Here is a 26,294-nt window from a genome sequence, read left to right as displayed (position 1 = left end):
GCCCTGGTGGTCATGTGGCCACCAGGACTAAATGTCTAGGTATACAGAATGTTACCTTCCCACTGAAGTGGTACCTATCTACTCGTGTTTGCAGGCTTCCGAACCACTAGGTTGGCAGAGGCTGGGGCAAGTAATGAGAGCTCATCCCATTGCACAGTGCCCAGGTCTTGAACCTGGACTGTCATCTTTCCAACTGACAAGCTCAGTATCTTTAACTGCTGAGCCTTACCTGGAGGATAAGAAACTCTAAATTCAAACTTCTCGCATCAGGATCTCTCTTCACCATTGTCTAGGACTTTTGTCTTTACCAGTTCTACTTTGAAGGAATAATAGCAATACTGGCCTTTGTTAAGAATACATTACAAGTCATAACCAATATTATCCAGTAAATAGCTATAGTTAAGACTTAAAATCTTACGCAAAACCTTACCAATTTGAACTATTTCTATTTCCAAATGCTCCATTTTGGGTTGAAAACAGCAGCTTCCAGCTTCAATCACTTGTTTTGCATTCAAAAGAGGCCATTTGGGTAATTTTGAGGTATTTCAAGCTTGAGACATGTTTTCAGTTTTGGAAAACTTTCAAGTTCACACCATCTCATTTGAAATTCAAAATTGTTTCTGGTTTTCTACTAAGTGCTGTATCTTATTCTCGTGCTCTTTCAGGCACGTTCAAAATCTATGAGTCAACACAAATTGTGTCAAAAGGGCCTTTCTTTATATGTATTTCCTATAAAGATAGAAAAAAGTTATAAATTGAGCCTATCTGTCCTGATTTCAGACCATTTAAATTCTGCCTCCAGGTTTAATCTAATTATAATAATTGAACAGATGTACTCAATATCTGCTCTTAGTAACCACCATTGTACCTAGTTTAAAGCTATTGTACTGTATTGATGTCCAGGTTGCCCACTCATTGATTTATGTTATTAAGTATATTTTAAGTACTATTTGGATGAATGCACAAATATTTATTCTTTCAGAATTTGTTCAAAGATTTTGTACATACGCTTGTAACGATGAGAAAAAAATATCAGTAATGATTATGTCTCCAAATGTTTTCTACTATAATCTGCTTCTTTTCGGTATATGCAATATAACAGCATTGTCTCTCCTGAAATGATTTTTCCAACTTGTCCTCTCCAATTTTGCAATCGGCATCTAATAACCTTAACAAATTATGCTTGCTTCCATGCTATTTAAATAAAAGGAATAATTTATTTCAATTTAAGGCAATCCAATAGAAACCATATTACATCAAACATTCAACATAGAATATATCGTAGCATAAAAGAGATAAAAGTCATTGTCATGCAAATAAAAAGAGCTATGAATGAAGAAAGAAATATAGATAGGTGAAAGCATGCTAAGTGGCTGTAAGAGTTAGGTAAGTAGATGATATTTTGATTTGGGCAATAGACTGCATGTTCAACAGCCTTACTTCATGTCTTCAAAAGATTGCCTAAAAAAAAAGTCACTGTTTCCATTACAACTTAGTGCTATTCAATGGGGCTGAGATTCAGCAGTTTTGCCCACGTAAAAAGCTGACTTTTATGTCAGATATCTTTCTCTTGCAAACATTGCATCTTTACTCAATGGAGCACCAATTTGCATGATGTAGGTTTTCTTGCTCTTCCACTCACACAAGTGAGGACAAGATTGTTCTGACATGCTTCACCATGCTTTTACAAAGATGCAGTACAGAGAACTGCAGAGTAAACAACATCCACCAGTTGCACTTTTACTGTCAGCAATGCACAAATAGAAGATGGGTTACAACCAACATGCACAGACATTCTGCTCATTCAGTATTTGGGCCATGATACCTCCCACTGTCTCCTTTGGAAGCTTTTCATTCTGAAAAGGACAGGGAGGGCAAGAGAAATCTCCGTATAGTGCTAAGACAAAGAAATTAATTTATTTTGAGGGCTGGAAGACCATATAGCTGTGCAAGTAACATTTTGGGGAGTATAATTCACAGCAAAAGCAAAGTGAAAAATAGAACTCTCATTCATTGTAAATAGTTCAGGATTTCTCCCTGAGATTATATCATTCAGCACATGGGCTGGGTAGTTTTATACAATAATTCTAGCCTCAGTCCAAGAATTTCTAGCTGAAAATAATTTCACCAACTAGTTGGGGGTCAACAGAGGATCTGGACTGAACTGTCAGTCACTATCAGCTGCCAAAATCCAGCAATTTTTACTAAGCACCAAAAGAACCCCACTACTGAACTCTGGAATTTTTTTTAAAAAAATGTTGACTAGTTTATGGGCAAGACAACCACTAGCACAGAATGGGTATTATAAAGATAAGTGGCAAAGAAAACCACTAAGATAGCCATAAACTGGATCCAATATAGCCGAAATGATAAGAAAGGACACTGCATATCTCTTCCCCTAATTCTGTATCACATTTCTGTTGCTGCAATAATGTAATCTATAAGGACATCTTTGATCCATAGGTAGGGATAATAATAATAATAATATAAAGTTGGAAGGGACCTTGGAGGTCATCTAGTCCAACCCCCTGCTCAGGCAGGAAACCCTATACCACTTCAGGCAAATGGCTGTCCAGCCTCTTCTTAAAAACCTCCAGTGTTGGAACATTCACAGCTTCTTGAGGCAGGTTGTTCCACTGGTTAATTGTTCTAACTGTCAGGAAGTTTCTCTTTAGTTCTAGGTTGCTTCTCTCCTTGACTAGTTTCCATCCGTTGCTTCTTGTCCTGCTTTCAGGTGCTTTGGAGAATAGCTTGGCTCCCTCTTCTTTGTGGCGGCCCCTGAGATATTGGAACACTGCTATCATGTCACCCCTCACCCTTCTCTTCATTAAACTACACATACCCAATTCCAGCAACCGTTCCCTATATGTTTTAGCCTCCAGCCCCCTAATCATCTTTGTTGCTCTTCTCTGTACCCTTTCTAGAGTCTCGACATCTTTTTTACATCGTGGTGACCAAAACTGGATGCAGTATTCCAGGTGTGGCCTTACCAAAGCATTGTAAAGTGGTATTAGTACTTCACTTGATCTTGATTCTATCCCTCTGTTAATGCAGCCTAGCACTGTGTTGGCTTTTTTGGCAGCTGCAGCACACTGCTGGCAGCTGCAGCACACTTTCTTCTTTCATTCCAGTCCCTGGGTTAATCTGCTTTGTTCCAATTTACCTGATGGTTATACCTGTGGGAAATTACCTGAAAGACATCATGTCTAGTAACAATTAGGACACCGGGCTTCTACAGAGTTTTGCAATATCCTGTTATTATTTCTACTTACAGTGGAACTTGTCTTAATTCAGGTACATGAGACATTTTAAACAGAGGAACTTCTGGACCACAACTGTCATGGACCAACTGGTTCATCTGATCTCACATGTTAAGCATGCAAACTCCTTTGTCCCTCACATCAGTGACCCAGTAGAGCAAGAGGGCTTAAGTCCTTGAATTTTCTTTTACATTGGGGACAAAATAGAGGCCTTAAACCTTGATGTTTATAGCACCCATGGCATTATTCCTTATGTTCCCTGAACCTTCTCCCAAAATAGGTCCTGGGTCCACCCACTTTGGAAGTATGTGCTGTGCAAAGACCAACATGGCTGATGGGCTAATCAAGGATGCACACTCTTGCCGTACAAATTGTAAGAGCTGAATGATGTTCCAGTAAATAGAGACTGAGAATACCTAAGGTGTTAACTACCTTTAGTTAAGTGAATGTCTATGGAGATTCTCAGTCATCCAGATCATGGTTGTCTCAAAAGTGCTTTTTCAAGAGGCAACTGGGCTTTCTTGTTTTTATTTGGAGACGTTTCACTTCTCATCCAAGACACTTCTTCAACATCGTCAAAATTGAACAGTCCTCTCTCAACAGAGGGGGAGGGATACGACATCATCTAACTCTATATACAACACAGTCCTTTCAGCAGTTCCAAGAAGGGTCCACTTGCACCTCTCAGGTGATCTTGAGAACACAGATAAACCTTCAAGTGGCCTCAGTGACTCTCTAAAACAGACATGTCAAACTCGCGACGTCACATGACATCGCGCAACGTATTGGAGCCTTTTCGCCAATGCCAGCAATGGATGGGTGCAGCTTCCAGATGATGCATCCAGCCTGCAGGCTGGCAGTTTGACACCTCTGCTCTAAAAGAATGCAAATGACCAGCTGTCTGCAAGGAATATAAATCATTCCATTCCCCACTATCCAGTTAGAGCTGAAGAAGCTTCTTGGATGAGAAGCGAAACATCTTCAAAAAAACAACAAGAAAGTCCAGTTGCCTCCTGAAAAAGCGCCTTTGAGACTACCTTTAGTTAAATTTTGATTAACCCTAAACAAATTAATTGTAGAACAAGTGCCTTGCAACTTGTATCCCTTGTATTATCACTCTGAAGGAGACAGCTGGGCATAATTGCTCGGTTGCTGCTTAATACCTCTTTCACTCTCCTACAATTGAGCAAAATGCCAGCCAGCTGCAATGCAAATCTTATTAACAGATCAGAAAGATTCAAAGAGTGATTTCTTGAAGTAGACCTTCTTTGAACTTCTACAAAGCAGTCAGTTAAAAGGGGTGGTGGTGGAATATTTGAGATGCTGCAAATAATTAAGCAAAGTAGTACATCTTTTGCCAAATGAGAATCAACGTTTGGAAAGTGGAGGCTTCACCGTAATTTTTTTTAATTGGCCTATATAATCAATATATTCAAATCCTCAGAAGCTTCAATTCTTGCACTTAAGCCTGAGAAGGAACATAGCATAATCTTTGATTTCATTTCTGTTCTCTGTCTTTCTCCTTCCTACCTTCTGGGAATAATTTAGGTACCATCATTGGACAGGGAACTGTTCCCTAGCTAGCTCTCCTATGGAAAGAGAACATCAACTACCAGAGTGGTTGTATAATTGGATAATAATAGCAATGCAAAAATTTGGTCTGGAGAGCTGGAAGGAGTCTCAAGATGGGCAAGCAATTATGAGTAAGAGGAAGTTTACCTACTGCCATTGAGGGAATTATTCATGAGCAGAATCCAAATAGGCTTTCCATCTGGTCTTAGTGATAGGATTGGAATATCTGCCTGGATAAGTATAATAGGGCTCATGGGGTCTGCATTTGTCAGGGGTGATGTGAGGATTTCTGCCTAAATGATCTGCTGTCTGCAAGGAATATAAAACCTTCCATTCCCCACCATCCAGTCAGAGCTGAAGAAACTTTGATGAGAAGCTAAACATCTTCAAAGAAAAACAAGATAGTCCAGTTGCCTCTTGAAAAAGCACCTTTGGGATGCTCTAAGGCAGGTGGTTGAAGACCTCCATGATCCCTTCAAACTCTTATGATTTTAATTTCTTCCAGAAAAGAATGGAACTGCTGAGAAACTGCTGGAACTCTGTACTGGGTTGCATTTGCAAGTTATGAAATTTGGACAATTTTCTGTTTTCATGTGGCAGCTCTCATTTGCTCTGAATGAGCAGACTGTTGTTAATGTTTTATGTTGCTAACCTGATAGGCAAAACCACAATAAGGTATTTAAACAAATCAGGCTCAGTTTTAATTTTCTTCTCTAATGTTCCAAATACGTCATTAATGCCCCACACAGAAATGTCACATATCAAAGGCAAGAGAGAAATTAGTTTCCAGGTAGATACTGGAAACCAGAGCTTTAGAAAAATTTAAAAAGGGACTTAAGGGAGGCATTAAGACATACTAATTAACAATCCAAACCTGCACAAATATTGCCAAAGCAGATTTACAAACAATAAAGGGAATTGGGCAAGCTAGGGATGGGGTTTAGTACAGGAACTAGTAGCAGCATCAACATGACATCAAACAGATACTCAATCACAATATTTAGCCTGCCAAGTCAATCCAGAAGTTGAGCTGTTACAAAGGAAAGACAGAAGGCCTAATATGTGGCAGGCAGATGATACACAGGCTATAAAAATTCCCAATAATTCAAAACTTCTCAAAGCTGGAAGGAGGAGTGGAAAGGGATGCTTGGAAGATTTATGGAAATCCATCACACATACCATAAGCAAAATTACTCATGTAACTTCCTGAAGACATACTAGACTCCATCTTGGTTACTTTCCTGAAAGGAAATGAGGACGCTTACCAATGATCGAGTGTGTCCTTTTTAAAAAACACCCCCTCCCATTTTTGCTGTTTCCCAAATGGAAATGTCTATGAGTTAAACATATTGTGTCAACATTTCAGCATAAACAGTTCTCAATATGAACTTTTTGGAAAGAGAACACTGTGGATTTTCTCATTCTGGTGTGATACTGCCTGGATCTCAGGCCCCAGAAAACAGATAGGCAGACACCAAAGAGTGACCAGGTGTTTCGACGCCTCTCTCTCTAAAATTGCTCTTTTCTTTGCCCGATCTTCAGATTTCGGTCTGAAGGGTGTGGCTTGAGGGGGAGTAAGGAGGTGGAGCTGGATTAGGCTTGATGCCACGCCCCTTCATGTAGGAGATGAACTGATCTGGAATCTCAGCCAGCACATCCTTAGCCAGCCGTGCCATACTCAAGACGTGGTTTCCTGTGCGGTCAATGTAATCGCGGAATGGTACAAACTGAGAGAGAGAGAGATCAACATACATATTTTTATAATCATTTCTTTTTCAGTTTAGACAGCATCACAAAGTAATGTAAAAGGTAATCATGTATTTAAATACTCCAGCTGCTTATTGTGCCCAAACCTCCCAGCTGAAACACTTCAATAGAGACAGAATTTGTTAGAGAATTCACTAATCTTAGATAAATTAAAATAAGTGGCCAGGCTATGCTATTAAGGCCAACATAATGGCCAAGGCTTTAATGTCCCCATAATTATTAAATTATCTTTAAAATACTAGACTGGGAAAGAACAACCTAGGGGGCTATACAGGAATGGGGAGTTACTCAGTTATGTTAAGTTGATAAGGGTATTTTTGTTGCTGGCCATGCCTATAACAATAATCCTTGAGTGAGCATTCCCATGTCATGCTTGCAAATTCAAAATTTGCTAGAGTCTCAGCTCTGTTTAATTCCTCTTTGAGTGTAAATAAAAATTAGGAGTACAAGAAGTTGAGTTATTACCCCCCCGTAGATAGGGCCCGCAACTTGGGAGTCCTCCTAGACTCACAGCTTTCTTTAGAAGATCATATAGTAACTGTGACTAGGGGGGCCTTCGCCCAGGTTCGCCTGGTACGCCAGTTGCGGCCCTATCTAGACTGGGATGCCTTGCGTACAGTCACTCATGCGCTCGTGACCTCTCGGTTAGACTACTGCAACGCTCTCTACATGGGGCTGCCCTTGAGGACCACTCGGAGGCTCCAACTGGTGCAGAATGCAGCCGTGAGAGTCGTGTTGGGGGTCTCCCGATACTCCCATGTTACACCTCTGCTCCGTGAGCTGCATTGGCTTCCAGTTGCCTTCCGGGTGAGATTTAAGGTGCTGGTAATGACCTGTAAAGCCCTACATGGCATGGGTCCGGAGTACCTTAGGGAGCACCTGCAGCCGGCATCAACTTCCCTCCGCCCAGTGCGCTCCCACAGAGAGGGCCTCCTCAGGGTGCCACCGGTCAGAGTGTCGACTGGTGGCCCCCAGGGGGAGGGCGTTCTCTGTGGGTGCGCCTGATGTGGAACCATTTACCGGTTGAGCTCCGGATGGCTCCCGACCTTCGCTCCTTCCGACGTGATCTAAAAACCTATTTGTTTGAACAAGCCAGCCTGGTCTGATGGGTTTGGGTTTTATTACTGTTTTTATGTAATTTATTTATTTTATTTGGGCATTATGGTTTAATCTGTTCTTAATTTTTGTATTTCTGTATTTTAGTATTTATTGCCCTGTTCACCGCCCTGAGTCCTTCGGAAGAAGGGCGGTATACAAATTAAATAAAATAAATAAATAAATAAATAAATAAATAAACTGCTTTATACCACAACAAATGTTTGTCTATCAACTCTCCACTGTTCCATGTAGGCAACTTTTATATCATGTATTAAACTTGGAAATTTCTCTATGTAAATATATGCTCTCCCAATCAGCTCTTCTCCTGAGAGTTGCTTTCTTTCCATAATAATCCCAAACTAGAATGTTTCCATGTCCATTAGGCTGGGGAAAACTATTTACTCAGAGCTTGACAGATTTTGTTCAGACAACTTGCAAGGTGGCTATTGTTGCTCACACATAATCTGAGGTTTAAGTGTTCTACAAATTTTAGAAAAACCTCACTGAGAAACCACCTGGTTTCAAGATTTTGCTAGTGAATGTGCACAATAAAGCAATATTGTTCTCTTCTAAATACCTGGACAATGTCACGTTCAGCAGTCCTTCCACGAGATGTGATCCGAACGTCATCTCCGTCTAATTCCACCATTGCTGTTCATTGGAAGAGGAAATGAATGCTTATCAACTATTAAACATTCAGTGGGAATAAGAGTGAAAAGCCAAAAGCTCCAAAAATTTGTTTGTGCCACAAACAACTGATTAATGACTGGGGGGGGGACTTGTAAAAAATAGCATTACTCTTTTCTTTCAAAATGTTGAACTGGAATCATATACTGAATATTCTCTTTGCATGTTGCAACTTGCTTTCTTAATGAACCAATCAACGTTCAGGTCCCATTTTTCTCCACAAAGTATAATTAAGTCATTATACTTTACCTGTTGAATTGCATTATTCAGATGTTCAGCAAATGATAGTTCTTGCACAGATGACTATCAATACAAGGCTTAACAGTTGCTAATTGAAAGCTCAAGCAAATACATGACAGATATATTCTCATATATCTTATCTCATATTGGAGACAAGGTACACAACATAGATTCTTACCATCAAATTCAGCTTGTCCAACACCCACAATTATTATAGACATTGGAAGTCTGGCAGCCTGAGGACCAGCAGGAAACAAGTAAAAATAGAGGAGGACATGCAAAACGGAGATGGGAAGAAGAAACAAAGAAAGAGCCTGAATTAAGAACAGACAACTACAAAATAATAGGGAGAAAGCTGAATTAAATATATCCAGAGGTCCACTCCCTCCCTTCATGCAGTCAACTTGCTGCCTGTACTCAATTCATCATAATGTCTTCACTACTTGGCTCCACAGCCCTCTGTGCATTCATTCATTCATTCATTCATTCATTCATTCATTCATTCATTCTTTATTTTTATTAAATTTTATTAAATTTACATGCCATTCATCTCACTATATGCAATTCTAATTCTAATTTTAATTTATTTTAATTTTTAATTTTAATTTATTGTACAGAGGCCTTTAATTTTAATTTTATCTTAATTTCTGTATTTATTATATGTTATGGTTGTTAGCCGCCCTGAGTCCTTCGGGACATAAGTCCCATTAATAAATAAATAAATAAATAAATAAATAAAATAAATTCACCTGTGGGGCTTACAGCGTGATAAAAATAATACAAAAGGATTAAGAATTAAGAAAGATTAAATAAAGACTAAAAATCAAGAGGCGGAAGTTACTGAAAGAGTAAAAAATAAAAAAAAAGATTTCTAATGATACGCTGTGTTCTCTAATCTGCCTGAGCTTGTCCTTAACACGCTGTCCTGTTATCAAATTATCTAACTCCTATTTCTTCCCCTTCAGCAATCACTGACTGTTTTTGCTGTTAAATGCAGAAGTGGCAATAATCAGTGCTCTTTGCTATAACAGATCTCTAGCAATGTTGAACAATGGACTGCAGCAACAATTTAATCAGGAGTACACTCATTACTCATCAGCACTCGAATCAAAAGCGGAGCACATGGCAGTGTCCTAATGTCTGGAAACAGAAGGGTGGGGGCAGATGGTGCACAGAAGCAAACACCTGCATAACAAAGAAGCTTCGTTTATTCATACGGTCCAGCTGATCTTCAAATCCCCTCTGGGAAACCTGAGTTCAAGGTTCATTGGAGCCATGGGAAGGGTAGCTTTGGGGAAGTGATTTTTCTTCTTCTTTCCCATTATTTGTGGGAAAAGCCTGCAGTGACCTCTTTCATTTGTCCCACAGTATACTGAGTGTTTTGTAGTCGAGGGAAGACCAGGAGGCAGCAGGCACAGTTTAAAACGATTTATTTTGGGATCGTGTCCCGGGCGAGGCACCGCCAGGATTCCCTCTTATTTCTACTCTAACTCTGTAACGTTAAACCAATCAGCGGGTGGTGTTCTTCCGCCGCGTGGCGGCAGCCAATCAAGCGTGGTCAGCTGTAGCAGCCGCGGGCTGTCAATGGGCTGTTGCTGTGGCCAGCTGGCAACTTCTGACAGCTCCGGATGTTCTGCGCATGCGCGGCCCAGGCAACTTTGACAGCTGTCAGTGAGCTGCGCCTGCGCGGCAGCTTGACAGCTGTCAAAGTCAGCCGCTTTGCTGCGCCTGCGTGGATGAGAGGCGGCAGCCCTTTTGACAGCTGTCATTGGGCTGCCGTGTTCTTCCTCACAAATGTGTGAGGAGAATAAACAGTTTAACATCAATATAAAACACTGAGGCCCAGTTCCTGGGTAGGGCCAGGATACATTTGGCTGAACCTCCTAAACCTGATCCAAACTCCAACCAAAATAAAAAAAGAGGGGCTATGAGTTTAGACCTTCTCCATGATGCAGTCCCCAGAAGGAATGCTAGCAGCCTTTTTCTTTTTCTCTTGCTGTGTGATTTAACGCTGACTGCTGTTTATCTGCTTTGGCACCCCATGGATTAGATGAGGCTAAATATTTGGTTAAATAAAGCGTGGGGAATCCATGGGCTTCCAGCCTTTGTTGAACAGCAGCCTCAGCTAACATGGCCACGAAGGTGGATGTTGTAGCTGAGCATCATCTGGAGGGCTACAGATTTTCCCCTTCTAGTGAAAGGATTACCAATACACTGAGCACTTCATGGCACGATGCACACAATATTTAAGAGCTAATGCATTGAGTATGGACTTAGCTTGATGCCCATCCATTTTGTCTTGTAAACCCTGGTTTCTTTCTTGTAGGCTGGCATTATGTATGAATGAGGCATATGAATTATCAGCAGTGGCCTCTGGAGGATCTTGTTGCTTTTGTTAGAATAAGGAAAGAGACAAGCTTGATCTCTTTGGGGTCTGTGTAACACCACAACATATGTAAGAAAGGGGAAAGGCTACTTTTGTGATACCACAATGCTGCTTTTGTCAGAGTGACCTACTTTGCCCCTTCTGGTGGATGCCACTGATTCTGAATCTAATTGGAAATGCTGTATTAATAATAGGAACCAAAAACCAGTTGCTTGGGAAAAAGAATATGGACACAAAATGACAAAATTGGAAAGGTCCATTTCGTACCCTGAGTCCAAGCCTTGCTCAATACAGGAATTCAAATGGAAACATTCCCAACAAATGCCTTTCCTGCCTCTGTGCTTCCTCAGGGTTTCCCATATTTAGTAAAAGAGGCAGTGCCCATGATTCCTGTTAGGGAACATTCAGTAGATTTACAATAGGGAAAAGAGGAATATGCAACGGCTGCAAGATTATACCTCTTAACTGTGGCTAGCAGTAAATTCCAGGCGCTCAGCTTACTAATATGCTATGCTGCAGAACTGAAGCCCTTTCTTCCCATCACGCCCACCACATATAAGAATATGTCTGTCATTTGACAAAGCTGAAATCAGACTGCTACATTCCCCACGTGAGCTACTCACATTGACAATTGCTTCTTTTGTCTGAGCCATGTCTGATATCACACCATCCGTGATGATCAGCAAAATGAAATACTGGGAGCCGTCCTGCACAGCTGAGGCATATCTGATTTGGGAGGAAATAATATTGAATACGATAAGATATAGCTTCTTGTGGACCTCTGAACCCTGAACTGAACACAAATGGTGAAGTTAACCGCATCAAATTGTAATCCTACAAGCATTAGTAGAAGCAATTCATTTCTCAAAAAAAAGTGTCCATTGCACTTTTACTTGTAACTGTACAAGTCAGGAGGATTTGTAGGATTCTGGGTATTATGAGAGGGTTTTGCTTATGTTAAGTGTATGGGTAATGCGTAATCATTGGATGCTCATGATAGTTGAAGTTGAGGGAATGGGCTTGTGGCATATTAGGATGGATATAAGGAAAGGAATGTTCTTTGCTTCCAGGATAATGCAGTGCAAAATAGACTAGGACTTCGATAGGCAGGGGAAGAGTGAGGTGCAGATGTGATAGTATGTGAAATGCTCGCATTGATGAAGAGCACTTGGATATAGTTAGATTGCAAGTGCCTTTCTGTGGAATTAAGTAGCAAAGACAAGCTTGGGCTGCTGATGTATACAGTCCATCTAAACACCAACCCTCTATTAATTCCTGGATGTTGTCTTAGGATTGGTGTTGGAGTTCCCCAGATTTCATGGGTGATTTCAACACTACAAACCCTGGGGGGACAGTCCATGTAGCTTGTGTGTCCCAATACAATCATGGGCTTGTTACATGAAAATGGGGGAAACAACAGGTATGAGTGGGCATGTTTGACTTGGTCTTTCTTTAGGAGCAGATGAGATGTCAAACTGAAAAGGAAGGACAATGATACCTACCCTGGTCAGTTAATTCTCTTAATTTTAATTTTAATTTAATTTTTAATTTTAATCCCATTTATATCCCGCCCTTCTCCGAAGACTCAGGGCGGCTTACAATTTAAGCACAAACCAATGTGCTTAGCAATAGCCTTCATTCTATGTATATGCCTGCTTATTAGGGCTTTCGGCCCCCGCCAAGCGACATTATTACAAAGTCAGCTTATTGCCCCCAACAATCTGGGTCCTCATTTTACCTACCTCGGAAGGATGGAAGGCTGAGTCAACCTTGAGCCTGGTGGGACTCGAACCTGCACTAATTGCAGGCAGCTGGTGTTACTTAAGGAGGCATTAGCCCACTGCTCCACCAAGGCTCTATGCCTATCAGACTGCCTATCATGATGTTGTGAACCTCCATATGGCCCAATTGTTTTGAGGAATGCAAATTAGCATCCCATAAGTGTACATGTGACCATCTCCAATTCAGAGTTGTTTTCCTTTTTTGAATATGAATGTGGGATATGTTCTGTCACTTGGCTATGTTCCCTTCTGTATTGCAATCCTAATAAATACAACATGCAATTCCATTGAAGCTGTCAGTTTATAGTAGACATGTCAAACTCATGATGTCATGTGATGTCGTGCGACGTATAAGAGCTTTTTCTCCATTGCTGGCAATGGGGTGGGCGCAGTTTTGGGATGATGCATCTGGCCTGTGGGCCGGCAGTTTGACACCCCTGTTTATGGGGTTTCTGACTTGTAAAAACAAGTGGTATGAATTTGTGTGCCTGTTTTATGGCAAGAAGCTTTCAAAGTCATGCTTTATAAAGTACTTTATTACTTGTATGAACCTACCCAGCCACGTGGTTTACCACTGGTGCAAAGTTAGTTGGGCCATAGAGCTGCACAGTCTTGAGACTCTGGTGATAGGCTTCAAGGATTCCTTCTATTCCACTACAGTGAGGATTGTCACAGTTGCCATTCTGCAACAGAAAAATGGAGACACAACTAAAGGCAATCTCCAGGCAGTGACTGCATCCTAACCATCTTCCTTTGGCTGCTTGAATCCTTCCATCTGTCTCTAAACAGCCCTTTCATCTAATAATGTGCCACAACAAAGTGAAAAATACCAGGCACGTGGATGGTTACCTATGAATAACAGTGTTTTTTTTTAAAGACCCAGTTATAAAACTTGGCTTCCTTCTTAAAAGAAAGAGTGTATGACTGCTCCAGATCAGAATTTTATTGAGACAGATTAGGAGCTTTATCTTTGTGGTTCTCTACGGCAGCTTTGATCTATGACTGGATATATTTCATGCAACATGTATCTTATCTCTCTCCCTGCATGTTAGATCACACAACATGCATGCATGAAAAAACAAAACTATTGCTAGCTATCTCTAAGTAATGCATGCATCCTTAGATTTATCATGAAGGACTTCCTCCCTGTTGGCAGCATAGATTAAGCAGATGCAACTGAAGCTGCCTCTCAGGGGTTTAAAGGGATAGCAATGGTAGTGAAGACATTTTTTCTTGGGTTGAGGGTTCATGCTGATTTTACAGATACGTCAACATTTAAAAGGGCCCCAGATAACATTGCTTCTTTTGTTATTATAATCCTCAAGGCTTATAACTCAGGAGTAGGCAATCTTTGACTTCCAGATGCTGCTATAGTACTTAGCTGAGCCTGCTAAAAGATGTAGTGAGGAAAATTTGGGGGTCCATAGGACTTTTTGTAAGTAAATTCCATGCTCCTTGAAAAGCCAGGCCATGGCCAAGGAAAGCAGGACTACACAGTGCCAGCCAGCCTATTCATTTTATCCAGGAGCAAGGAGAAATAAACAGGGTAGAAAAGAGGGCTTATTCCCTAGTCAGTGTGATTAGGATTGCAGCTTAAAAGATCCACTGATTCTACTGTCAATGAAACAAATTCTCTGCCAACAGGATTATATGGCATTTTGCTCTCTACAGAAAAAGCATCTCAGAATGTGACACATTGAACTCCTCAGTCTGGCACTTGATCTGATCTGAAACAAAGCGTCCCCCGGGAGCTGTTTTTGAATGCTGGTGTGACTCAAAGGGAAGTGTCAGTACCAAAGGGAACTCATGAGACACACGCCCGTCGGGGGGAATCTTGGCTCCAAACCCAAGCGCTGGGAACATTTTATCACTGTCATAGTCCTGGATGATCTCCCCAACAGCCTTCAGTGCCATGGCGTATGCATTGAGCTGGTATGGATTCATGTAATGAAGGGAGGTAGACTGAGAAGGATTGCCTGCAGAAAATAGAGAGAGAAAAAGGAAGAATCCGAAGGAGGGAGAAGGAGAAGGAACAGAAGTGAATTCACTGCCTGGGAGCCAGCTGCATTGATGAAGTTTGCTTAAAGTAAGACAAAACAAAACAAAACCCTTATCTGGAATGCTGTAATTGGGAAGCTCTCCGTGAGGAGCTTCACCTGATGCTACATTATTTTTCAGAACTGGCAATCATGACGTTCTCATCCTCTCAAGCACTTCAGGGGTTGGTATTTGAAGTACTGAAAGGATGCTATATTTTAAACACATAAAGTGGAATTTGCATTGCTATTTGAATTAGTATTGAATCTGTTATTCACTTGTATTGCTCTGCTATACCTGCTCAACATTACGCAGGGCCATATACAAATGCTCTAAACAATTTAAACACATCAAGCCAGTTATACACACCTTACATACTTGAATTGTCATACAATAGCAATTTTTAGAGTTGCCTTTAGACACTGCCAAGTAAAATCTATACAGCACGGTCATTCTGTTGTTTTTACATTGCTAACTTTCTATGGCAAGGGAAAAAAAAGATAATAGAAGCACAGGAAGATGTGTAAGGCTTAGAAGTTAGAAGAGGTAGTAATTGTCATTACTGTACAGGTAGTTCTAGACTTACAACGGTTCATTTAGTGACTGAAGTTACAATGTCACTGAAAAAGCTGACTTATGGCCATTTTTCTCACTTATGACTGTTGCAGCATCCCCATGGGATCATCACAATTTGGATGCTTGGCACCTGGTTCGTATTTATGATGGTTGCACTGTCTCCGGGTCATGTGATCATCATGTGACCACCTTCTGCAACCTTCTGACAAGCAAAGTCAATTTATTTATTTATTTATTTAATTTTTTATTTTAATTGGATTTGTATACCGCCCTTTCCCGAAGGACTCAGAGCGCTTTACAGGGAATTAAAACAAGAAATACAAAAGTTAAAAACAAGAAATACAAAAGTTAAAAACAATTAAAAATATTATAATAGTCCCTGAGAGAATAAAAACCCCAATTAAAATTAAAATTAAAATTAAAATAATTAAAATTAAAATTCGCAGCCTGGGCCAGAGAGCTCGAAGAGCCAGGTCTTCAGGTCGTGGCGGAATGAACGGAGGTCGGGGGCAGTCCTCAACTCCACGGGCAGCTTAACAACTGTGTTACTAACGTAACAACAGCAACGATTCACTTAACAACTGTGGCAAGAAAGGTCATAAAATGGAGCAAAACTCATTTAACAAATGTCTCACTTAGCAACATAAATTTTGGGCTCCATTGTGGCCATAAGTTGAGGACTACCTGTATCTGGACATCTAATGAAATTTCATGAAAGAGACAGCAGGTGGCATAATAAGTCTTATCTTGCTATATTGAAACACTCTTGAATCTGATTCAGAGGTCTTATCTACAAGTACAAGCAGACGTGCATTGTGTGCATGTACAAAAGAGAGCATTAGCTTGTTTATGCAGCTAAAATAAGGAAAGTTCTTGGCAATGATTTTCCAAGGCACATATTCGCACCTTTTACATTCATATATGCATCACCAGTCTTGCTCACCTCTTCTAATTTTGTCCCTGAAACCAGTTCACAAAAATCAATACAACAGGAGACCACATTCCTGTCTAAAGTGAATTGAGGCTGATTTTTAAAGCAAAAAGTGACGAGAGAAGCTAATTTTGCCTTTTTCTTTATTATCTCACCACACCTTTCCATGGTTCCTAGCTGAACTGTGTTTCCAGAATAAATATTTTGCTTTATCATTTGATACTGAATTTGGTGATAAGATGCCATCCACATTTACAGGGCAGGCAATGCAATCTGACCTTATGTTACAAAGCTCAGAATTAAAAAAGAATTGGCTTCAGAAGTTTTCATAGGTTTAGAAGAGATATTAGATAGTTTTTCTGGGGTCCCCTTAGGTTATGATCTAATGAATGGTAGCTTCCTTGAAACATAATAGGCACTTTTATGCAATATGCTTAAGGTTAAGATTTAATGACTTTAATAAAAGTATAATGATCCAATTTTATTTTTAAACGCTAGTAAATTGTATAAGCAAATAACACATTAAATACATAGCATACTAACAACAATGAATAAATCAAAACTTACCATTGGAAGCTGTGAAATCAATGGCCACTGTGAAATTGATCTGTGTCCTAGAAAAAAAATCACAGAATCTTCATTTAGGCTATATAATTGTACAATCTACAACTGTAATTTAGTCCATAACTTTTGAGAGAAATGAAATTCACTTTTGAGAGAAATGAAATTCATTCTACTTCCTTTTTCCTTCTATTATTATTCTTATGCCAAGAATTATATTTATAATAATAAATTAAAATAAGATTTAATTTTTAAATCTCTTTCCCTAAAGAGATCTCAAAGAAAAGCCAAAAAGGCAGATGGTGCTATTGTAAGCTTACTATGTTTCTCATATATGGCTGACATGCTGTTTGTCTGCCATTAATGCCTGTCTTATTTATTTATATAAAAAGAATACTTATGGGAAGTTCATACTGGAATTTTTCACTGAGGAATATCATACAAACCAGAATTGTAATGATGACGTTAGACTGGTTAGGGTACAGAATGAGCTGAGATTGGTGAACAATGTTAACAAAAAACAAATGTGTCCTCAGATATGATCAGAATAAGAGTAAGAGAAGAAAGAATCAGTATGTCAGCTGCTTATTTAGAATGTAAGTTTCTAACAGATAAGAAAAAAAATAGAACTACTCAACTCTTATTTTGGTTCTGTTTTTTCCAATGGGAAAACATATATTCCAAACAACAACAATGAAAACTGCTGTATGGTCCCATTCAGATGGACCAGGAGTGAAGCTTGAGATAGGTAATATGAAGAACACTAGATGAAATGCTTTCTAGGTCTAGGATACTGAAGGAAATTGCTGATAGTCTAAACACATATTGTGGGAATACTGAAAACATAATCCACAATGGCTATGATGGCATTTTGTGACAGCAAGTGTCTTAGACTTAAAGAAAACTAACTTCAACAAACTTAGAGAAAGCTTAGGAAGGGTTCCATGGATGGAAATTTTTAAGGGGAAAACAACTCAAGGTGCTTGGGAAACTCTGAAAAATGAGATTATAAAAGCTCAGTCTAACACAATACCATTGAGAAAGAAAAATAAGAGGCCTTAGATGAAATCAACATGGTTGCCTAAAGAACTCTCTGGTAAACTGAGAGACAAAAAGGACAAGCATAAAAGATGGACAGAGGGATGCATAACAGAATACCAACAAATAGCCCTAATCTGCATGGATGAAGTCAGGAAAGCTAAAGCTCAGAATCAACTAAGTCATCCAAGAAATGCCAAAGATAATAATAAAAATTTCTTTCAACATGTAAAAGACAAGAAAAAAAATCAAAGAAACAATTGGTCCACCAATGAGAGAAGATGACAAGGAGGTGAGGGAGAAAGCAGAACTGATTAATTTTTTGCATCTGTTTTTACACAAAAGGAAAAAACAGACCAACCTTTCAAAAGCATTATAGTAGAAGACAGACTAGGAATACAAGTCCAAATAGGAAAGAAAAATGATAAGAGAACACCTAGCCACTCTAGCCGAGTACAAATCACCAGGATCAGATGTATTGCATCCCAGAGTTCTAAAGGAGCTGACAGATGTGAACTTGGAACCACTGGACCAAATCTTTCAAAGCTGAAAAAATGCCAGAGGACTGGAAATGGAGCTTCAAAAGGGGGAAAAAATGGATCCAGGAAACCACAGACCAATCAATCTGACATTGACACCTAGGAAAATCCTGGAAAAGATAATCAAGCAATGGATCTGCAAACACCTAGAAATGAGCAAAGCTATTACTAAAAGCTATTACTATTACTATGGGGAAGAAATGGAGGTAGTGACAGATTTTATTTTCCTGGGCTCCACTGCAGATGGGGACTGCAGTCCTAAAAATTAAAAGACATTTGCTCCTGGGGAGGAAAGCCATGGCAAATCTAGACAGCACACTAAAAAGCAGAGATATCATTCTGCCAACAAAAGTGCGTATAGTCAAGGCATAGTCTTCCCAGTTGCAATGTATGACTGAAAGTTGGACCATAAGAAAGGCTGAGCGCCAAAGAATTGAGGCCTTTGAACTGTGGTGCTGGAGAAGACTCCTGCGAGTTCCTTGGACTGCAAGGTGATCAAACCAGTCAGTCCTAGAGGAGATCAACCCTGACTGCTCTTTAGAAGGCCAGATCCTGAAGTTGAAACTCAAATACTTTGGCCACCTAATGAGAAGGAAGGACTCACTGGAGAAGAGCCTAATGCTGGGAAAGGTTGAGGGCAAGAGAAGAAGGGGATGACAGAGAATGAGGTGGCTGGATGGAGTCACTGAAGCAGTCGGCGTGAGCTTAAATGAACTCCAGAAGATAGCAGAGGACAGGAAGGCCTGGAGGAACGTTGTCCATGGGGTTGCGATGGGTTGGACACGACTTTGCAACTAACAACAACAACAACAACAAATTACTAAAAGCCAACATAGATTTGTTAAAAACAGATCATGCCAGATAAACTTAATTGCCTTCTTTAATAAAGTGACTAAATTAGTGGATAAGAGAAATGCCATAGACATCATTTACTTAGACTTTAATAAGGCTTTTGACAAAGTAGACCAGGCATGTCCAAAGTCCGGCCCGCGGGCCATTTGCGGCCCGCGGGGCGGTTCAATCCGGCCCGCGAACAGCCCTCCCTGCTCTATGTAAATGTGGCCCTCCCACGGCCCTCCTGGCGTCACCGCCCAAACCTGGAAGACGAGCGGCGCAGGAGGGCCGTGGGAGGGCCACATTTACATAGAGCAGGGAGGGCTGTTCGAGGGCCGGATTGAGTGCAGGGAGGTGGGGTGAAGAAACCCGACACCGCCTCTTGTCCGGCTTCTCTGGCTCTGTCTCTCTCTAGCGGGGGGACGATCTCGCTGCGCCTCCCACTCTAAGGACCAGCCGGGCAGAGCCACGCAGGTAAGCCCTCCTCCCTCCCTGGTAAAAAAAAAGAAATGCAGCAAGGAGGTGCCTGGGGCGGACCACCTTTTCCTGGCTGGCCGAACCGCCCCGGGCTTGGCGCAGCGTCTGCCCCGCTGGCCAGGGAGAAAGGGCCTGCCACACGAGGGAGGGCGGTGAGAGGGCCGGCCAGGGAGAAAGGGCCTGCCACACGAGGGAGGGCGGTGAGAGGGCCGGGGAGAAAGGGCCTGCCACACGAGGGAGGGCGGTGAGAGGGCCAGGGAGAAAGGGCCTGCCACACGAGGGAGGGCGGTGAGAGGGCCGGCCAGGGAGAAAGGGCCTGCCACACGAGGGAGGGCGGTGAGAGGGCCGGCCAGGGAGAAAGGGCCTGCCACACGAGGGAGGGCGGTGAGAGGGCCGGCCAGGGAGAAAGGGCCTGCCACACGAGGGAGGGCGGTGAGAGGGCCGGGGAGAAAGGGCCTGCCACATGAGGGAGGGCGGTGAGAGGGCCAGGGAGAAAGGGCCTGCCACACGAGGGAGGGTGGTGAGAGGGCCAGGGAGAAAGGGCCTGCCACACGAGGGAGGGCGGTGAGAGGGCCGGCCAGGGAGAAAGGGCCTGCCACACGAGGGAGGGCGGTGAGAGGGCCAGGGAGAAAGGGCCTGCCACACGAGGGAGGGCGGTGAGAGGGCCAGGGAGAAAGGGCCTGCCACACGAGGGAGGGCGGTGAGAGGGCCAGGGAGAAAGGGCCTGCCACACGAGGGAGGGCGGTGAGAGGGCCAGGGAGAAAGGGCCTGCCACACGAGGGAGGGCGGTGAGAGGGCCAGGGAGAAAGGGCCTGCCACACGAGGGAGGGCGGTGAGAGGGCCAGGGAGAAAGGGCCTGCCACACGAGGGAGGGCGGTGAGAGGGCCGGCCAGGGAGAAAGGGCCTGCCACACGAGGGAGGGCGGTGAGAGGGCCGGCCAGGGAGAAAGGGCCTGCCACACGAGGGAGGGCGGTGAGAGGGCCGGGGAGAAAGGGCCTGCCACACGAGGGAGGGCGGTGAGAGGGCCAGGGAGAAAGGGCCTGCCACACGAGGGAGGGCGGTGAGAGGGCCAGGGAGAAAGGGCCTGCCACACGAGGGAGGGCGGTGAGAGGGCCGGCCAGGGAGAAAGGGCCTGCCACACGAGGGAGGGCGGTGAGAGGGCCGGCCAGGGAGAAAGGGCCTGCCGCGCCCTCGGATTCTCTCTGCACTGCGAGCACCGCTCGGTTGCCAGGTGGGCTCCAAGTGGCAATTTTCTTTTCCGCTGCATGGAAAGGGCTCGGCTTGAATTCTTCCCGGATGTTTCTGGTTGGTCCCCTCTCAAGTGCTAACCAGGAATGCAGGTGAAGCCCTTGGTATGTGGCAGCCGAGAAAATTGCCTTTCAGAGCCCCTTTGTGCAATGGTTCTTTTGTCAGCCAGAAACAATTGGTTGTGACCATCTACCTGGGCACCCTCTACTCTTCAGCAGCCTCAAGGCCAGGCAAGGGGTGGGCGTGCGGCGCTGGTTCTCTCCTCGGCAGGGGGGAAGGTGAGGCAGCGGCGGGGCAGAATTTGTGAAGTGGTGGAAGTGTGTGAGCTGTTACCAGAGAGTCTGACCTTGTCAAAGCAAATAACACAGTTTCCATCTTCCAAGGTCAAACAGAAAATGGCGACTATAAATAAGAAAAGGAAAGTTGACAGTGAGGGCCGCCGTTTCCAGGAAAGGTGGAAAGTGGAATTTTTTTTCACTGAAATACGGAATCGCTGTGTTTGTCTGATATGTCAAGAGACTGTGGCCGTTTATAAAGAATTTAATATCAAAAGACACTACCAGACAAAACATAGCACATATGACAAACTAACAGGGCGTGACCGCAGTGAAAAGTTGAAGCAACTTGAAGCAGTTTTAATGTCACAACAGCGATTTCTCACAAGAGCCCGTGAGTCAAATGAAAATGCCACAAAGGCAAGCTATGACGTGGCAATGTTAATTGCTAAAAATTGCAAGTCTTTTGCTGAGGGTGATTTTATTAAAGAGTGCGTTTTGAAAATGGTTGAAAATATCTGTCCCGAGAAGAAGCAAGAGTTTGCCAACATTTGCCTGGCTCGTAACACTATAGCACGGAGAATTGAAGATATTTCATCAGATATTAAGAGACAGTTGACGTCCAAAGGACAGGATTTTGACTTCTTTTCAATAGCCTGTGATGAAAGCACAGACCTATCTGACACAGCTCAGTTGCTGATTTTTTTGAGAGGGGTGGACGATGAAATAAATGTGACTGAAGAGCTACTTGACCTCCAGAGCCTTACGGACCAAACTAGAGGAAAAGATTTATTTGTTGCTGTTAGTTCCGCAATAGATGACATGAAACTGCCCTGGAACAAAATTACTGGGATTATTACTGATGGGGCACCTGCTATGGCTGGTGAACGAAGTGGCTTATCAACCCTAATCTGTAACAAGGTGATTGAAGAAGGAGGCAAAGCTATTAAACTCCATTGTATCATTCATCAACAAGTTCTCTGTGCTAAATATCTCAAATATGATCATGTTATGAAACCGGTTGTAAAGACTATTAATTTTATTCGCGCTAAAGCTCTGTACCACCGCCAGTTTAAACAGTTTCTACTGGACATCCAGGCTGAATATGAAGATGTTTTATATCACAACGATGTAAGATGGCTCAGTCGAGGGTCTGCGCTGCAGCGTTTCTACTCTCTCAGAAAGGAAATAAAAGAATTCTTGGAAACAAAGGGACAACCGATGCGAGAACTATCTGATCCTATTTGGCTGGCTGATTTGGGGTTTCTAGTTGACATAACAAAGCATCTGAATGTACTAAACACGAGTCTTCAGGGAAAAGATGCAGTGGTGAACCAGCTTTATTCACACATCAAGGCCTTTGGAACAAAGCTGCAACTTTTCCAAAGGCATTTGTCACAAACACAGCCCAATACCATACATTTCCCAGCATTGCAGGAAATAATGAACAGTTTTTCACAGGACAATATCAGTGTGCAAATGAGCAGGTATGCAGCAGACATCGCATCTCTGGCTGGAGAGTTTAAACGGCGCTTTCAAGATTTTGCAGCTATTGAAAAGGAGATCAGCCTTTTCTCCTCTCCATTCTCTGTTGACCCCGATGATGCTCCAGATCAGCTGCAGCTTGAGCTCATTGATCTGCATTGTGACAGTGAGTTACGCAGTCGTCAGCAACAGCTCTCTCTTGTGAACTTTTACCGCCAACTAGATAAGGGCAGGTTTCAGGAGATTCGGACATTTGCAAAGAAAATGCTGAGCTTGTTTGGCTCAACATATTTGTGTGAGAAGACATTCTCTACTATGAACTTTAATAAGAACCGTGTGAGGACAAGACTAAGTGACTCACATCTCCGTGACATTTTGCGTATCAAAACCACTGCCTTTGTACCAGACCGAGCCTATTTGCTGCAGTACAGATCTCAGTTTCACCCTTCACATTAGTGCAGGTAAGTTTTTTTTAAAATTTATTTAAAATACATTGTGAAAACTCAGCTGACAGTTGATCTTAATGTTATAAAATGAAAAGTATGCCATTTGCAATTAACTTGGCATAAAATAATTCATTTGCATTTAATTGCAATTGTTCAAAGAATGTTCGGAAAAATGTTCGGCCCTCCAGCATGTTCACTTCATCCAATCTGGCCCTCTTTGAAAAAAGTTTGGACACCCCTGAAGTAGACCATAGCCTAAGATAGAACAATATGGGATAGAAGGATTTGCAACTGGATGGCCAGTCACATTCAGCAGGTAGTCCTCAATCGAACTACCGGTATATTTAAATGGAGGGAAATATGCAATAGGGTACCTCAGGATTCTGTCTTAGGCCCAGTACTCTTCAACATATTCATAAATGACTTAGTTGAGGAGATAAAAGGGGAATTTTATCAAATTTGTGGAGAACACCAAACTGGGAGGAATAGTCAGCACTTTTGAAGATATACTCAAGATACAGAAGGATTTTGACAGACCTAAATGCTGGGCCCTATGCAATAGAAAGCAATTCAGTGGTGAGAAAAGTAAGGCAAGAAAGTAAGGCAAGTAAAACAATATGCACAGGTGTAGAATAGGTGGTACCTGGCTCAATAGAGTAACTGTGGGAGGAATCCTGGCCTAGATGACAACCACTTATGTATGAGCCAGCAGTGTACCACAACTGCCAGAAAAGCCAATGCAGTCCTAGATTGCATCAACAGAGGGATAGTATCAAGATCATGTGATGGGATAGTACCACTTTATATTGCACTAATAAGATCACACTTGGAATACTGCATCCAATTTTGGTGACTATGATACAAAAAAGATGTTGAGGCTCTAGAAAGAGTGCAGAGAAGAGAAACAAAGATTATTAGGGGTCTAGAGGCTAAGCTGTATTATGAACGGTTGTGGGATATAAGTAGAGCGTGTCTAGTCTAGTGAAAAGAAAGATTAGGAGTGACATAATATCAACCTTCCAATACTTTAGGGGATGTCATAGAGAAGAGAGGTCAACCTATTCTCCAAAGCACCTGAGGACAGGACAAGAAGTAGTGGGTGAAAATTTGTCAAAGAAAATCTAACCTAAAATTAAGGAGAAATCTCCTGACAGTGACAACAATTAATCAGTGGAATGGTTTGCCACCAGAAGCTGTGGGTGCTCCAACACTGGAGAGTTTCAAGAAGGGACTGGACAACCATCGTCTGGAATAGTGTAGAGTCTCCTGCTTGAGCAGAAGTTTGGACTAGAACAGAGTTCCCCAACCTTTCCACCTTGGCGGCCCGAAAGAAAAGGGAGCAGCACAGAAATGTGCAAATGGGTGCGTGCAGAACAGCGGAGTTAGCATGCACATGCATGCGCAAGTAGGCCACGAACACCCGTGGTGCACGAGCTGGCACCCCCACACATGCGCAAATTGGCTGCTAGTGCCCGTGTACTGGTGTTATGGCGAGTGGGGCAGGGCTCGCCAGCTATTCCCAGGGCCTGGTGGTCAACAGGCTGTGGCCCGGTACTGGGCTGCGGACTATAGGTTGGGGACCCCTGCACTAGAAGACCTCTAAAGTTTCTTCCAGCTTGGTTATTCTATACTTTATTCTATTCTATGCCCTGCTGAAAGTTTCACCCCAGAGAGAAGAAAGAAGGGAGCCTTTCTCAATGGTTGCCCTCATTCTGTGAAACAAGCAATCTCCTGAGATGGACTTGACCCTATTCTTCTAGTATTCAGGAAGGCACTGAAAGACATTTCTAAAAGACATCTACCTATGTATGTTGGGTGGCCTTCCGTTACATTTAAAATAATTTTATGATTTATATTAAAATGCTGACAGGTTTTTATGGCAGCTTTTTGTATGATAAATATAAAAATCCCGCCAAACAGTGGCCTAAAATGCTATGAAATGAAATAAAGTGAAGACGTGTTTCATTGCTGCCAATACCAGATACTAACAACTATATAATAGCTATATAATAATAATAATAACCCTTTGTCCCTCCATGAGTTCCTATGAATCAGCGCAATTCTCAGCTCCAGAGCCTATATCTAGGTGAACAGGGAATAGGGGTTTAAAGGACAGTGAACATTAGTGCTATTAAAATGGATGATTGAAAAAGCTGTCTGCAGACATTTCTCTGGCAGCCTTCTTAGATGAGATTCCAAATCTGTCATCTCCCACCCTCCACCAAAAGCAATTGCTCCCATGACAGGTCTTTCCTTCAAATGTCATACAAGCCTTCAATGAAAGAATGCAGCTGTCAGTGGGAGATAACATTTTAAAATGCCTGGTGGAAAGACAGAGACCAGGTTGAGGGGAAAGGCTTCTTTGTTTTGCTGCTCTGGAAATACATCCAAATTAGATCTAGCATTGCCCAGGGATGTACTTTTAACTCTAGGAAAGAGCACTAAGATGTAACTCTCTGGGGCTATGCAAAACTGAGAACCCCATACTTCCATTTCTTCAATTGGTAGTGTTTGAATTTTCCTAAATACTCAGAAGCTCAAAGGCCATGTGGGACGGCTTAAGGACACTCCCCATTTGTGTTTATTTCCATATTACCTCTGAGCCTGGAGATGTGGCATATCCAATAAGTAATAAAGGAAATTTATAAAATGTAAAATCAAAGTTATAAAAAAATAATAATCTCCTGCAATACAGAGCAGATTGGTCTCCAGGCCTTAAGCACTAACCTTTCACACAGCTTGCTGAGTTCAAAACAAACTTCATAATAATCAATTATGGTTGGTGACACAGCCAATAGACTGAATTTGGCATTTTTATCTATCTAGAGTCCTTCAAAAACCTGGGATAAGCAGATGTTGTAGTTTGATGGTGTTAAATGTATCATTACAAGATGTAAGCTGTTTCAAGTACAGCTGTCTTCTGCAATTGACAGATGATGATTTTGCCCATGCTGATGATGTTTATGTTGTGCTCCAGTCGTTTTGGGATTGCATCCAGAAACCTATCCTTATTGGTACTATCTTTGCAATGACACTGGAACTGCTGGCCAGAAATG

General features: G+C 42.2%; 1 protein-coding gene across 2 annotated transcripts in view; it reads right to left on the bottom strand.

The window, feature by feature from the left end:
• Positions 1-6,326: 6,326 nt before the first annotated feature.
• CPNE5 (copine 5) overlaps positions 6,327-26,294 on the bottom strand; it is a gene marked incomplete at its 5' end in the record, with an annotated part of 151,243 nt that continues 131,275 nt past the window's right edge. For both annotated transcript variants that reach the window (XM_083357802.1, XM_083357803.1), the window contains 7 exons: positions 6,327-6,559; positions 8,275-8,348; positions 8,803-8,860; positions 11,634-11,736; positions 13,347-13,474; positions 14,586-14,767; positions 16,903-16,949. In XM_083357802.1, coding sequence (XP_083213928.1) covers positions 6,371-6,559; positions 8,275-8,348; positions 8,803-8,860; positions 11,634-11,736; positions 13,347-13,474; positions 14,586-14,767; positions 16,903-16,949 — 781 coding nt within the window. In that variant the 3' untranslated portion in view covers positions 6,327-6,370. The remainder of the gene's footprint in view (positions 6,560-8,274; positions 8,349-8,802; positions 8,861-11,633; positions 11,737-13,346; positions 13,475-14,585; positions 14,768-16,902; positions 16,950-26,294) is intronic.

Source organism: Vipera ursinii, assembly GCF_947247035.1.
Source record: "Vipera ursinii genome assembly, chromosome: 3".
NCBI classification, from domain to species: domain Eukaryota; kingdom Metazoa; phylum Chordata; class Lepidosauria; order Squamata; family Viperidae; genus Vipera; species Vipera ursinii.
The sequence above is the reverse complement of the archived record's forward strand: the minus strand, read 5'-3'. Positions and strand labels throughout refer to the sequence as shown.